The sequence below is a fragment of the Coregonus clupeaformis genome, unplaced genomic scaffold (assembly GCF_020615455.1).
Source record: "Coregonus clupeaformis isolate EN_2021a unplaced genomic scaffold, ASM2061545v1 scaf2691, whole genome shotgun sequence".
Taxonomy (NCBI): Eukaryota; Metazoa; Chordata; class Actinopteri; order Salmoniformes; family Salmonidae; genus Coregonus; species Coregonus clupeaformis.
In genome coordinates, this window is record NW_025536145.1 from 16,708 (window position 1) to 33,186 (window position 16,479).

Below are 16,479 nucleotides of genomic sequence, written 5' to 3' on the forward strand. Positions count from 1 at the left end.
AAGGTCCTAATACAATGACTCCTTATGGTGTCATCAGGGGTATATGAAGGTGTCTATTTTATAACATACCCAGTGTCTGATGTCATATCCTGTTTCCTGTCCCAGGTGAGTGTGGTGGTGTCCCTCATCACCATGATCGCCCCGTCTGCCTTTGAGCTGGTGGCCCAGCTGGAGATGTATCATCCCAGGACCTCCCTCCGCTTCCAACTGGCCAGGTCTGACTCTGACAGCACCTCAAATCCCATTTGGTCACACTTAACATTACGTTTACGGATTCTTATTTTTACATGTAACTACACCTTAGCTGTACTGTTAGTAAATGTTGCTACTAATTCGATTTTAGTCTGTTTTCTTTCTTTTGTAATGCAGTGAATGTTTTGTCTCCTCTCCCCAGAGTACTGGTGTTGTATCTGGGTAACCTCTACAGCCTCATCATTGCCCTTCTGGACAAGGTCAACAGTATGAGTCTGGCCTCAGCTGCTGCAGCTGTAAGTAGTCCTGCTGAGATTGAGGCTTTCCTAATATGGACACCATACAAGCCATGTGACTAAACTCTTTACATGTTGTGCCATAGTTCCCACTCAAGAAATGTTACTGTTAATGCTGATGTTAATGTCAATGCTACTGTTAACAACGATCTCGATCTGTCAATGTGGGGAAGGTTTAGAAAACAAAAGGAATGAAATTGAGAAACATTTCATGAATTTGTAAAGCTCTGATTGACTGAGGGATGGACGGACAGACGGACTGACTGGTTGATTGATTCATTGATTGGTTAATTGGTTACTCAGTTGATTGGTTAATTGGTTGTTTGATCACTAACTGGTTTTGATGGATTATTTTCAGGCGGCGGTCTCTGTGGTGTCGGGGAACTGGTCTGACTCCACCGCGTTCATGGCGACCATCTCCCAGTCGGGGGAGGAGAGCCTCTCCACCCTCGTATCGGACATCTCCGTCTTGGAACAACGCAACAGCACCATAGCGACCATCGCCATGGTGCTGGACGTCAACACAGGCATCAGCACCAGCAAGGTCACCATGGCAACCATGTACAACCACACTGGGTTGTTTGAGCAGAACAAGCAGAAGAAACAGGACGAGTGCTGGGAGACCTACGTGGGACAGGTGCAGAAGTTCATTCCTTTACTTGTCATTCGCTCATTCGTTCCTTCATTTATTTGTCCATTCATTCATTTCTTCATTCGTTCATTTGTTAATCTGTCCATTTGTTCATTCATTCATCTTTTAATGTTGAATGAGCAACCCTTTACAGGGGAAGTGTAGGAACAACTGTTCCATGAAGGCAGAGACCTTTTGTATAGGCCAGAGTAGGACTCATACAGGGACACTCCATTATTAACCTGACACTTTACTTTACATTTTTATGAAATCCTTTATGAGTTTTTTTTTTTTTTTTTTTCACCTTTATTTAACCAGGTAAACCAGTTGAGAACAAGTTCTCATTTACAACTGCGACCTGGCCAAGATAAAGCAAAGCAGTGCGATTAAAAACAACAACACAGAGTTACATATGGGGTAAAACAAAACAAAGTCAAAAAAATACAACAGAAATACATATATATACAGTGTGTGCAAATTTAGCAAGTTATGGAGGTAAGGCAATAAAATAGGCTATAGTGCAAAATAATTACAATTAGTATTAACACTGGAATGATAGATGTGCAAGAGATGATGTGCAAATAGAGATACTGGGGTACAAATGAGCAAAATAAATAACAATATAGGGATGAGGTAGTTGGGCGGGCTAATTTCAGATGGGCTGTGTACAGGTGCAGTGATCGGTAAGGTGCTCTGACAACTGATGCTTAAAGTTAGTGAGGGAGATAAGTGTCTCCAGCTTCAGAGATTTTTGCAATTTGTTCCAGTCATTGGCAGCAGAGAACTGGAAGGAATTGCGGCCAAAGGAGGTGTTGGCTTTGGGGATGACCAGTGAGATATACCCGCTGGAGCGCAGACTACGGGTGGGTGTTGCTAAGGTGACCAATGAGCTAAGATAAGGCGGGGATTTGCCTAGCAGTGATTTATAGATGGCCTGGAGCCAGTGGGTTTGGCGACGAATATGTAGTGAGGACCAGCCAACAAGAGCGTACAGGTCACAGTGGTGGGTATTATATGGGGCTTTGGAGACAAAACGGATGGCACTGTGATAGACTACATCCAATTTGCTGAGTAGAGTGTTGGAGGCTATTTTGTAAATGACATCGCCGAAGTCAAGGATCGGTAGGATAGTCAGTTTTACGAGGGCATGTTTGGCAGCATGAGTGAAGGAGGCTTTGTTGCGAAATAGGAAACCGATTCTAGATTTAACTTTGGATTGGAGATTCTTAATGTGAGTCTGGAAGGAGAGTTTACAGTCTAACCAGACACCTAGATATTTGTAGTTGTCCACATACTCTAGGTCAGACCCGTCGAGAGTAGTGATTCTAGTCGGGTGGGCGGGTGCAAGCAGCGTTCGGTTGAAGAGCATGCATTTAGTTTTACTAGTGTTTAAGAGCAGTTGGAGGCTACTGAAGGAGTGTTGTATGGAATTGAAGCTCGTTTGGAGGTTTGTTAACACAGCGTCCAATGAAGGGCCAGATGTATACAAAATGGTGTCGTCTGCGTAGAGGTGGATCTGAGAGTCACCAGCAGCAAGAGCGACGTCATTGATATACACAGAGAAAAGAGTCGGCCCAAGAATTGAACCCTGTGGCACCCCCATAGAGACTGCCATAGGTCCAGACAACAGGCCCTCCGATTTGACACATTGAACTCTATCTGAGAAGTAGTTGGTGAACCAGGCGAGGCAGTCATTTGAGAAACCAAGGCTATTTAGTCTGCCAATAAGAATGCGGTGGTTGACAGAGTCGAAAGCCTTGGCCAGGTCAATGAAAACGGCTGCACAGTACTGTCTATTATCAATCGCGGTTATAATATCGTTTAGGACCTTGAGCGTGGCTGAAGTGCACCCATGACCAGCTCGGAAACCGGATTGCATAGCGGAGAAGGTACGGTGGGATTCGAAATGGTCGGTGATCTGTTTGTTGACTTTCAAAAACTTTTGAAAGGCAGGGCAGGATGGATATGGGTCTGTAACAGTTTGGATCTAGAGTGTCACCCCCTTTGAAGAGGGGGATGACCGCGGCAGCTTTCCAATCTCTGGGGATCTCAGACGTTACGAAAGAGAGGTTGAACAGGCTAGTAATAGGGGTTGCGACAATTTCGGCGGCTAGTTTTAGAAAGAAAGGGTCCAGATTGTCTAGCCCAGATGATTTGTAGGGGTCCAGATTTTGCAGCTCTTTTAGAACATCGGCTGTCTGGATTTGTGTGAAGGAGAAGCGGGGGGGGCATGGGCAAGTTGCAGCGGAGGGTGCAGAGCTGGTGGCCGGGGTAGTGGTAGCCAGGTGGAAAGCATGGCCAGCCGTAGCAAAATGCTTGTTGAAATTCTCGATTATTGTAGATTTATCGGTGGTGATAGTGTTTCCTAGCCTCAGTGCAGTGGGCAGCTGGGAGGAAGTGCTCTTATTTTCCATGGACTTTACAGTGTCCCAAAACTGTGAGTGAGTGCTGTCGTATCATTCATAACACCTTTATTTATCATTTATAACAACATCCATAACACATGCATTCAGCATCATTCACAAGGAGTCTTCAAAATAAAAGTCCCCTAGAATAGATCTTTATCTATTGTACAAAGAAATGTGTATTATTACTGTCACAGTAATCTATCATGAAACATAACACTGGAGTAGTTCAACCATGTAAGCTTAAGTACTCCGTGTGTACGTATGGGTGGTCCTCTGTAGCTCAATTGGTAGAGCATGGCGCTTGTAACGCCAGGGTAGTGGGTTCGATCCCCGGGACCACCCATACGTACAAATGTATGCACACATGACTGTAAGTCACTTTGGATAAAAGCGTCTGCTAAAATGGCTTATTATTATTATTATTATTATTATTATTATTATTATTATTACGGTAAGCACCGATAACTAGTACCCAGACCTAATCATCAACAGCCTCATCCCTCAGACCGTTACCCTTAATACCTCTTAAAGACATTATGCCCGACAAGAAAAATGAAAATGCCTTGTCCTGTGGCAATTGTTCCCCCGTAAACTATAGATTGAGTATGGATTGAAACGTACCCAGGCAGACATTCAGGTAATGAAGCTGTCACTAGGCCAAGGATGCAAAACAAATGACTTGTTCTTGGTGCAGATCAATAGGAGGGTATATCGTGTGTCGTCGTCTTAGGAGTGGATATTCTCAACAGGAAAATGACATCATATAATTAGCAGACCTGGGTTCAAATTATATTTTTATATTTTCAAATGCTTAAGCTGTGCTTGATCGAGCTTTGAACCAATAGTAAAGTCCCAAAAAGTGCAAGAACCAAGGTCTGATAAGTATAACTTGATGATCCATTTCCAATTTGTTATGGTACAGTTCAGACAGATGTTATGAGTTTTTCTGCAAGACATATACATTTAGGTCATTTAGCAGGTGCTCTTATCCAGAGCGACTTACATTCAATGAAGGTAGGTAAGACAACCACATACCACAGTCACCGCAAGTAAAACTTTCCTCAATAAAGCTGACAGTGACATCAGCGCTAGTAGGTGTTAGCTAGTGTCATTACAGAATTACCAGAATTACCTTCAAGGCGACACAATAACAGATAGTTACCAGACAGTAGCTATAACAGTACATTTCATTGTGCTCATACGTTTATATGTGTTTTATTGTAGGAGATGTTGAAGCTGTCTATCATCGATATGATCTTCACGGTTGCCAGTATCCTGTTGATAGACTTCATCAGAGGGCTGGTGGTCAGGTACCTGAGTGACTGCTGCTGCTGGGACCTGGAAAGCAAGTTTGTACGTACTCAACCTCCATTCTGGCCAGACCTGGGTTCAAAAAGTATTTGTTTACTTTCAAATAGTCTAGCTGTGCTTCACTGAGCTTGCCTGGTGCAATCGAATAGTCCCAAAAGTGCAAATACTGACCATATGGCACTCCAGGCAAGCTTAAAGTGTTTGAAAGAAAACAACTACTGTTTGAACCCAAGGGTAATTGTTACTTATCGTCTGATTACAGTTGACGTCTGATAAGTGCACTACAGTTTGCAAGTCACAATTGGATGACATGCTTTTTAGTTGCTCCTGATAACTACATGTTCTGGTTTAGTGCATGCCATCACGGCAGTCCCAAGCTGTTGCATTTATCACCAGTCAACTTTATTTTAATAGATTTGACAACGTCATCAAAATATTTTATTAAGTAATTAAAGGTTTTATTAATGTCACTCCTTTATGCTTCCCACCTGGCAGCCTGAGTATGGGGAATTCAAGATAGCTGAGAATGTACTCCACCTGATATATAACCAAGGAATGATCTGGTATGTCACATTCTACTGTATATGTCACATTCTACTGTATATGTCACTTTCTGCTGTATATGTCACATTCTACTGTATATGTCACATTCTACTGTATATGTCACATTCTGCTGTATATGTCACATTCTACTGTATATGTCACTGTCACGTTCGTTGTGTAAAGGATCGGACCAAGGTGCAGCGTGGTATGCGTACATAGTCGTTTATTTTAATAAACACCGACAAAATAACAAAATCCAACAGAACGTGTAGTTCAAGAGGCTAAACATCAAACAAGCCAAACAGAAACAAGATCCCACAACTAAGGTAGGCAACATGGCTGCCTAAGTATGATCCCCAATCAGAGACAACGACCGACAGCTGCCTCTGATTGGGAACCACACCCGGCCAACATAGGAATATGTCAATTAGATTTCACACCCTGACCAACTCAACTAGAGATCTTAATGTCAGGGCGTGTCAGTCACATTCTGCTGTATTTGTCACATTCTACTGTATTTGTCACATTCTACTGTATATGTCACATTCTGCTGTATATTATTTTTTTAAATATTTTTTTAGTCATTTAGCAGACGCTCTTATCCAGAGCGACTTACAGGAGCAATTAGGGTTAAGTGCCTTGCTCAAGGGCACATCGACAGATTTTTCACCTAGTTGGCTCAGGGAATATGTCACATTCTGCTGTATATGTCACATTCTGCTGTATATGTCACATTCTGCTGTATTTGTCACATTCTACTGTATTTGTCACATTCTACTGTATATGTCACATTCTACTGTATATGTCACATTCTGCTGTATATGTCACATTGTACTGTATATGTCACATTCTACTGTATATGTCACATTCTACTGTATATGTCACATTCTGCTGTATTTGTCACATTCTACTGTATATGTCACATTCTACCGACGACACCATTTTGTATACATCTGGCCCTTCATTGGACACTGTGTTAACAAACCTCCAAACCTTATCTTAGCTCATTGGTCACCTTAGCAACACCCACCCGTAGTATGCGCTCCAGCAGGTACATCTCACTGGTCATCCCCAAAGCCAACACCTCCTTTGGCCGCCATTCCTTCCAGTTCTCTGCTGCCAATGACTGGAACGAATTGCAAAAATCTCTGAAGCTGGAGACTCTTATCTCCCTCACTAACTTTAAGCATCAGTTATCAGAGCACCTTACCGATCACTGCACCTGTACACAGCCCATCTGAAATTAGCCCACCCAACTACCTCATCCCTATATTGTTATTTATTTTGCTCATTTGCACCCCAGTATCTCTATTTGCACATCATCTCTTGCACATCTATCATTCCAGTGTTAATACTAATTGTAATTATTTTGCACTATAGCCTATTTATTGCCTTACCTCCATAACTTGCTACATTTGCACACACTGTATATATATATTTTCTGTTGTATTTTTGACTTTATGTTTTGTTTTACCCCATATGTAACTCTGTGTTGTTGTTTTTATCGCACTGCTTTGCTTTATCTTGGCCAGGTCGCAGTTGTAAATGAGAACTTGTTCTCAACTGGCTTACCTGGTTAAATAAAGGTGAAAAATAAAAAAATAAAAATATGTCACATTCTACTGTATATGTCACATTCTGCTATATATGTCACATTCTACTGTATATGTCACATTCTACTGTATTTGTCACATTCTACTGTATATGTCACATTCTACTGTATTTGTCACATTCTACTGTATATGTCACATTCTACTGTATTTGTCACATTCTACTGTATATGTCACATTCTACTGTATATGTCACATTCTACTGTATATGTCACATCCTACTGTATTTGTCACATTCTACTGTATATGTCACATTCTACTGTATTTGTCACATTCTACTGTATATGTCACATCCTACTGTATTTGTCACATTCTACTGTATATGTCACATTCTACTGTATATGTCACTTCTTCTATTCTTTAGTTTTATAGGACAGGAGTTCCACTCAACCTTTCATTTTACATTTTAGTCATTTAGCAGACGCTCTTATCCAGAGCGACTTACAGGAGCAATTAGGGTCAAGTGTCTTTCTCAAGGGCACATCAACAGTTTTTTCACCAAGTCGGCTCGGATTCGAATCAGTGACCTTTCGGTTACTGACCCAACGCTCTTAACCGCTAGCCTACCTGCCGCCGTAGGCATACGTGCTTATTGCTGGGAGTGTTACCCACCCACTCGACCACGACTCGGCACGTATTTGTCTCTTCTGACATAAGCTATTGGTCTTTGCTGTTGAGTTTCAGACAGCACATACAACATAGACAGTAGATGGAACTAGGGCCCAGAGTTCATCCTCAAGTCACATGGCCAGGAAAAACTCAGGTTAGAGATATAACACACTCTCTCACACACTTGCAATTCCATGTTCACTTTATCTAATTTGTTCATAATGCGTGGAACCGTTGTGTAAATTCCTCTGTCTGTATAATGGCTCTAAATGATATCTATGGCTAGCAGCACCATATCACCAAGTGACATTCTGACTGTGTAAATGTACTTGGCTATTAATGGTGATTCTGATTCTAATGTAGAAGGTAATGTGCCCATACTAGCTATAATATATACCCCAATCCTACTATAAAAGGCAACCTTACTAAGGGCAGGACAGCCCCTGACCCAGAGTAATATGCTGTGCTGTGTGTGTGATCTTTCCATTACACACCTCTGTAGTTAGATGGACAGTATTACCTCTGTTCATTCCACACCCGTCATTTCAGAGCTGATCAACTCAATGGTCCGAAGCCGAGAGCCATCGGCCGGTAATGTGTTTTATATGGGCTATGAGCCCATACCTGTGTGTGTGTGTGTGTGTGGCTCCTTCACAGAGTGGGGACATTCCCCCCCCCCACACCCTCTCTCTCGCTTTCCCTCTCTCTCTCTGTCTTTCTCTCTCTCACACAATCTCTCTGTCATAATATTGTCATATCATTGTCATAATAGTGACATAAACAAAATACTGATGTATTCTAATGGTAACTGACTTTACACAGTCACAACACAAACTGCTGTGTAGGTAACCTTGTTGGCTCATGTATACATTATGATAATTCAGCTCCAGTACTCCTCTCCCCCTCTCTCTCTCTCTCCCCCTCTCTCTCCTCTCTCCCCCTCTCTCTCTCTCTCCCCCTCTCTCTCTCCTCTCCCCCTCTCTCTCCTCTCTCTCCCTCTCTCTCTCCTCTCTCTCTCTCTCTCCCTCTCTCTCTCCCCCCCCCTCTCTCTCTCTCTCTCTCTCTCTCTCTCTCTCTCTTCTCTCTCTCTCTCTCTCCCTCTCTCTCTCACTCTCTCTCTCTCTCTCTCTCTCTCTCTCTCCGCTCTCTCTCTCTCTCTCTCTCTCTCTCTCTCTCTCTCTCTCTCTCTCTCTCTCTCTCTCTTCTCTCTCTCTCTCTCTCTCCCCCTCTCTCTCCTCTCTCCCTCTCTCCTCTCTCCCCCTCTCTCTCCCCTCTCTCCTCTCTCTCTCCCTCTCCTCTCTCCCTCTCTCTCTCCTCTCTCTCTCTCCCTCTCTCTCTCTCTCTCTTCTCTCTCTCTCTCCTCTCTCTCTCTCCTCTCTCTCTCTCTCTCCTCTCTCTCCCCTCTCTCTCCTCTCTCTCTCTCCTCTCTCTCTCTCTCTCTCTCTCTCTCTCTCTCTCTCTCTCTCTCTCTCTCTCTCTCTCTCTCTCTCTCTCTCTCTCTCTCTCTCTCTCTCTCTCTCTCTCTCTCTCTCTCTCTCTCTCTCTCTCCTCTCTCTCCTCTCTCTCTGTCTAGGATGGGTGCATTCTTCTCTCCCTGTCTGCCTGCCTTTAACGTGTTGAAGCTGATAGGCTTGATGTACCTGAGGAGTTGGGCTGTGCTCACCTGCAACGTCCCTCACCAACAGGTGTTCAGAGCATCCAGGTCAGGGGCAGAGACACACACACACACAGGCACGCACACACACATACATACAGTGCATTTGGAAAGTATTCAGACCCCTTCCCTTTTTCCACATGTTGTTACGTTACAGCCTTATTTTAAAATGTATTACATATTTTTTGCAAATGTATAAAAAATAAAATGTACATAAGTATTCAGACCCTTTGCTATGAGACTCGAAATTGAGCTCAGGTGCATCCTGTTTCCATTGATCATCCTTGAGATGTTTCTACAACTTGATTGGAGTCCACCTGTGGTAAATTCAATTGATTAGACATGATATGGAAAGGCACACACCTGTCTATATAAGGTCCCAAAGTTGACAGTGCATATCAGAGAAAAAACCAAGCCATGAGGTCGAAGGAATTGTCCGTAGAGCTCAGAGACAGGATTGTGTCGAGGCACAGATCTGGGGAAGGGTACCAAAAAATGTCTGCAGCATTGAAGGTCCCCAAGAACACAGTTTGGAACCACCAAGACTCTTCCTAGAGCTCCCCCGAGTGCTCTCTCTCTCTCTCTCTCTCTCTCTCTCTCTCTCTCTCTCTCTCTCTCTCTCTCTCTCTCTCTCTCTCTCCCTCTTTCTCTCTCTCTCCCCCTCTGTAGTACTGATTAATCAATAACAAACAGTACCACAAAAGACTAACATTACATAATAGCATAGTGGTACACTGCCTCTTTTGGACAGTGAGTGGGTCTGATTCACTCTGGGCCTTTAGTCCTGTTCCTGTGGTTCTGGTTCTGTGGTTCTGGTGTCATTACTCCTGTCCTCCCCTCCCACCTGATCTTATTTTCCAGCTCTGTGGAGAGAGAAAACAAAATGAGCCACTGCACTGCTCCCTCCCTCACACACACACACACACACACACACACACACACACACACACACACACACACACACACACACACACGGCCTGCAGCCACTCAGCCCACTCTGATTTATGTAACGAGTCTGTTGCTGCCTCTTTCAGGCCTTATCAGTCACTCCCAGATGTACAGGAAAGTACGCACTCATGCACGCGTGCACGCACACACACACACACACAGTTATGTAAAACAGCATGATTGTTTAAAAAAATAGCATATACGTTTATTAAAGAAATAGAATGATATAAAGAAATAGCATGATAGTATATGAAAAATCTATTCCACATATTTTCTTAAGATTACAAAGATAGGATAACTTGAAATAACAAAGAGATACATACACAATATATAAATAAAAATGCACAAAATAAAAAATAAAATACATTTTTAATTCTGTATTTTACTTCTCTCATTTGTTTCCAGATCAAATAATTTCTACCTGGCTATGCTGTTGTTCATGCTGTTTCTATGTATGCTGCCCACCATCTTTGCCATTGTGAGATACAGACCTTCCCAACACTGCGGGCCATTTAGGTAAACAATTGTTCCTGTGAAGCTCTTTAAACGTGGTGCCCATTTTAAAGTTAGGCCTTGTAAATTAAGGTAATGTAAGCCACACTTTTAATAGGGTTGCAGTACACTGTGTGTGTGTGTGTGTGTGTGTGTGTGTGTGTGTGTGTGTGTGTGTGTGTGTGTGTGTGTGTGTGTGTGTGTGTGTGTGTGTGTGTGTGTGTGTGTGTGTGTGTGTGTGTGTGTTTGTAGCCCAAGTGAGTGAGTGTGTGTGTGGACGAGCTAACTCCTATTGAGCACCTTGAAAATGGCTATAAAACATAAATCCATGATTATTTTATTACCATCACACATCATCATCAGCTGAATAGCTGAAAGCAGTATAATGGCCAAGAAGAAAAGCCTGTATAGCTTTAATTCTGCTGTGCCACTATGCTTCATCCTTTCCTGTAATACAATGGTCCGATTTAGTGTGTGTGTGTGTGTGTGTGTGTGTGTGTGCTTCCCTGCAGCGGTCAGGAGAAGATTTATGACATAATCTCGGAGACGATAGCCAATGACTTCCCGCTGTGGTTCAGTAAAGTGATGAGTTATGTCACCAGCCCTGTCGTAGCGCTGCCCGCTCTGCTGCTGCTGTTGTGAGTACACACACACACACATGCAGACTCACACACAGGAATGCAGACTCTCTCACACACACCCACAGACTCAGACACACAGACTCACACACACAGACTCACACACACAGACTCACACACACAGACTCACACACACAGACACACACAGACTTACACACACAGACTCACACACACACATTATGTCTGTAGCCTGACTTGCTTGATGCATTCGGATTGGTCAAGTTGTGTCACTCTTAGGTAACTCTACCTGTGCCTTTCAGCATGTTGATCAGACATTGTGTCAGTCCTCTTGGGGTAACTCTCTCTGTGTCTTTCAGCATGTTGATATACTACCTTCAGGCCATCGCCAGATCCCTCAAATTCACCAACAACCAGCTGAGGATGCAGCTTCAGACTGTGAGTTCTAGACGCTATTGTTAAAGTTCTCGGATTCAGTCACTATTATACATTAAAGAAACTTAGAGTGCGTTCCAAATGGCACCCTATTCCCAATACAGTTTACTACTTTTGTCTCTGGTTAAAAGTAGTGGACTACATAGGGAATATGGTGCCATTTGGGATGCATGCTTAGTCTCATGACTGTGTGCTGAACAGAAATGTCTTTGTCAGGAGAGAACAGAAGACAAGAAGAAGGTATTCCAGCTGGCTTCAGGTAAACCTCATCATTTGACTTTGTAGTTGGTTGGTTCTATGTTTTCTATATCTACAGTTGAAGTCGGAAGTTTACATACACTTAGGTTGGAGTCATTAAAACTCATTTTTCAACGACTCCACAAATTTCTTGTTAACAAACTAAAGTTTTGGCAAGTCGGTTAGGACATCTACTTTGTGCATGACACAAGTCATTTTTCCAACAATTGTTTACAGACAGATTATTTCACTTATAATTCACTGTATCACAATTCCAGTGAGTCAGAAGTTTACATACACTAAGTTGACTGTGCCTTTAAACAGCTTGGAAAATTCCAGAAAATGATGGCTTTAAAAGCTTCTGTACCTGTAGATGTATTTCAAGGCCTACCTTCAAACTCAGTGCCTCTTTGCATGACATCATGGGAAAATCAAAAGAAATCAGCCAAGACCTCAGAAATGTTTTTGTAGACCTCCACAAGTCTGGTTCATCCTTGGGAGCAATTTCCAAACGCCTGAAGGTACCACGTTCATCTGTACAAACAATAGTACGTAAGTATAAACACCATGGGACCACGCAGCCATCATACCGCTCAGGAAGGAGACGCGTTCTATCTCCTAGAGATGAACGACTTTGGTGCGAAAAGTGCAAATCAATCCCAGAACAAAAGCAAAGGACCTTGTGAAGATGCTGGAGGAAACAGGTACAAAAGTATCTATATCCACAGTAAAACGAGTCCTATATCGACATAACCTGAAAGGCCGCTCAGCAAGGAAGAAGCCACTGCTCCACAACCGCCATAATAAAGCCAGACTACGGTTTGCAACTGCACATGGGGACAAAGATCATACTTTTTTGAGAAATGTCCTCTGGTCTGATGAAACAAAAATAGAACTGTTTGGCCATAATGACCATCTTTATGTTTGGAGGAAAAAGGGGGCTGCTTGCAAGCCGAAGAACACCATCCCAACTGTGAAGAACAGGGTGGCAGCATCATGCTGTGGGGTGCTTTTGCTGCAGGAGGGACTGGTGCACTTCACAAAATAGATGGCATCATGACGAAGGAAAAGTATGTGGATATATTGAAGCAACATCTCAAGACATCAGTCAGGAAGTTAAAGCTTGGTCGCAAATGGGTCTTCCAAATGGACAATGACCCCAAGCATACTTCCAAAGTTGTGGCAAAATGGCTTAAGGACAACAATGTCAAGGTATTGGAGTGGCCATCACAAAGCCCTGACCTCAATCCTATATAAAATCTGTGGGCAGAACTGAAAAAGCGTGTGCTACAAAGGCCTACAAACCTGACTAAGTTACACCAGCTCTGTCAGGAGGAATGGGCCAAAATTCACCCAACTTATTGTGGGAAGCTTGTGGAAGGCTATCTGAAACGTTTGACCCAAGTTAAACAATTTAAAGGCAATGCTACCAAATACTAATTGAGTGTTTTTAAACTTCTGACCCACTGGGAATGTGATGAAACAAATACAAGCTGAAATAAATCATTCTCTCTACTATTATTCTGACATTTCACATTCTTGAAATAAAGTGGCTGGTAGCTTAGTGGGTAAGAGCGTTGTGCCAGTAACCGAAAGGTCGCTGGTTCTAATCCCCGAGCCGTCTAGGTGAAAAATCAGTTGATGTGCCCTTGAGCAAGGCACTAACCCTAATTGCTCCTGTAAGTCGCTCTGGATAAGAGCGTCTGCTAAATGACAAAAAAAAAAAAAAAAAGTGGTGATCCTAACTGACCTAAGACAGGGAATTTCTACTAGGATTAAATGTCAGGAATTGTGAAAAACTGAGTTTAAACGTATTTGGCTAAGGTGTATGTAAACTTCCGACTTCAACTGTACATCTCCCCTTACCTCTGACCTTTAACCCTTCACCTCACTTGACTATTAACCTTTGACCAATAAAGTTTTGAACTTTTGAACACTTATGCTATAATCCCTGACCTGTAACAGCTGACCTTTGACCCCCACCCACAGCGAGGCTACAGGCCACGGAGGTCCCTGGCGGGGACAGGAAGCCTGACCAGCAGGACAGTGACATCACCAGCCGCGAGTCGTCCATTCGCACGCCGTCGCCCCGACGCAACGGCAGCGTCACAAACTTCCAGTCGCCTGATCGACACGGGCAACGGCATCCGCACCATCACCCAGTCGGCATCGAGGGCCGAGATCGCTAGGGCGACGGCTGCTGCTGGGGCGTCTAGAAGTCCAACAGTGTCCATACTGCACAAGCAAAGGCCGGAGCACATTCCTAACAGGTGTGTCACACACACACACATATATTGTGTTATTCTGTCTGGTCAGTCATGGGCTTTAATACAGTCCTCTACAGGTGTGTCTACAGGAGGATTAAGGGTTGGCGTCCATGTTGTTAGTCCTAAATAAACATCTGAAGGGGGGATTCCAGCACCTAGTCCAAAGTTTAAACTTAGTCTCCCATTAACATCAATGCATGACTAAGTGAAAATTAGAAGTCAGGATTCGCCCTAAGAAATTTAGTGTGATTCCACCTCAATGCTTTCACTCATCCAAGTCAGATTAGTGGTCATGAAAGGAAAAGTGTAATTTTCTACAACAGTAGCTAATAAGCAGTGGGTATTTAAATCCTACTAAAGTCCCTTTTGGCATACTATGGCCTGGAGTATTGTCACTACTAAAGGAATCAACGATACACAGCATCAGTAGTATTTGTTACCGTAATGATGCAAGTTGAAGTGGTCTCTTATTACGACCACATAGTTTACCATCTGTATTTCCCTCTGTCACCACAGACACCCTGCCTACCTGGGAGGCCCTGAGCGGTACCTGCAGGTCCAAGTCCTACCACCATGTGGCCTACAACCCCCGACACGCTACTCCTCAGAGAACATCCACTCCGACCCCCTCTTCAGGAAGACCATCAGGCCCATGCACCCCACAGAGGCAGCTGGGATAGTGACCGCCCAGAGCCACGTGGGCCGTCGCCCCCACACCACGCGCTACGTCATCGTCAACGAGCACGAGCTAGGAAAAGCTGCTCGATCCGCCACGCGCGTCCTCGCCACTTCCGAGCGGAGGACCCGGTGGGTGAGATCGTGGAGCTGATCCCGCGGAATATCAAGCGGTATACTCCAAGGGCTCCGCATCTGCATGGGCACCCGCATAGGTCGAATCCGCCGCAGTCGCACCTGAGTGAGGAAGAGGATGAGGAAGAGGGAGGGGGGAAGAGGGAGTCTAGGAGGGGGTTGTTCGGGCAGACGCACCGGCCCCGCTCGCTCTCCGACCTCCACCAGCCGGCGCGCTTCTACATCGGAGAGCGCCTGGAGAGCAAGTTGTCTATGGCACCGAAAGACAGCCACACCGCTAGGGGGCGCTACGGCGGTGAAGCCCAAGAAGGGGACTGGGAGGATATGGAGACGCGCTTGCACTCCCTCTCCCAGACCAGCATCAGAGGAGCCGAGCTTCCACCACCAGTCAGGCACACACAGTCCCCGGCCAGACACTCCCACTCCCGGGCAGACTCGCACACTCTTCCCCCAGGGCCCTGGAAGACGCCTGGAGCTCCAGGTCAAGCCCAAGACGTCCAGGTCGAAGATGGAGCCTTCCCTGACTGAGTCGGACTCGGCCTCTCTGGCCTCCAGTAGCGACCAGCAAAACAGCAGCACAGACCAGTACATCCAGGTCATTCACAACAAGGAGAAGTACCTCAAGTCTGAGGCCAGGCAAGGCAAGCTGGCTAAGAAGAAGTCCAAAGCCAGTATAGACACCAACGTGTCTGGGTCTAAAGAACTGGTCTTCTCCAATGTGTAGTTTGTGTATTGGTATTGTGAATCTATCTATGTTTATTTAACCTTTATTAATCCATGTAAGTTATTGAAAGCAAATTATATTTTACAATAACGACCTGTAGAGTTAATTACTTTGCAATGGGTTACATTAAGTCGTATTGTAAACCACAGAAAAAGTGAATAGCCCATTCATGGCTAATGCTATACTTTGTTTGTGTGTGTTAACAAAAAGCTCTATGTGCATAACATGCATAATATATTATATGCTCACATTGTCATGGATACTGTATTTGCTCTCAATAAAATAAATATAATGGTCAATGGTCCATAATAGTGTACCTAAGCATCAGATCGTTTTGTTCTACACTAAGGTTATTGGTATGGCACTTGATGTTTGTTTTAGGGTTATCACAAACAGGTGTTGTTATATTGGCTATTGTGTGTACATTACATTGTACCAAGCAAACATGGCCTTCAACTCAATAAAACGATGATACTGTGGTAAAGTATGATGTGCAACATGTATAACACCTTAGGATATGTATAAAGTACATTTAGAAAAGGAATACCATGTCGATGATAACTTCCAGACCAAAAGTGGCCTGAGTCTGCACTGTTGGTGGAGAAAAAAATACTTGACAGATGAACAGATGTGTTTCGATAACTGATTGTCGTTGCAATAAGAACATTGAAAGTATCAATTGTTCTCACCCTTCCATCTCACCTAACTATCCATTT

At 43.8% G+C, this 16,479-nt stretch overlaps 1 protein-coding gene across 1 annotated transcript in view; it reads left to right on the forward strand.

Annotated features, from left to right (window-relative positions):
- Positions 1 to 16,079, forward strand: part of LOC121582956 (transmembrane channel-like protein 3) — a gene marked incomplete at its 5' end in the record, with an annotated part of 30,928 nt that extends 14,849 nt beyond the window's left edge. The window contains 14 exon segments of the mRNA XM_045219732.1: positions 106 to 215; positions 395 to 488; positions 847 to 1,125; positions 4,752 to 4,880; positions 5,334 to 5,401; positions 9,174 to 9,302; positions 10,608 to 10,718; positions 11,207 to 11,332; positions 11,650 to 11,728; positions 11,942 to 11,984; positions 13,952 to 14,099; positions 14,746 to 15,008; positions 15,011 to 15,462; positions 15,494 to 16,079. Coding sequence (XP_045075667.1) covers positions 106 to 215; positions 395 to 488; positions 847 to 1,125; positions 4,752 to 4,880; positions 5,334 to 5,401; positions 9,174 to 9,302; positions 10,608 to 10,718; positions 11,207 to 11,332; positions 11,650 to 11,728; positions 11,942 to 11,984; positions 13,952 to 14,099; positions 14,746 to 15,008; positions 15,011 to 15,462; positions 15,494 to 15,763 — 2,301 coding nt within the window.
- Between the last annotated feature and the right edge of the window lie 400 nt (positions 16,080 to 16,479).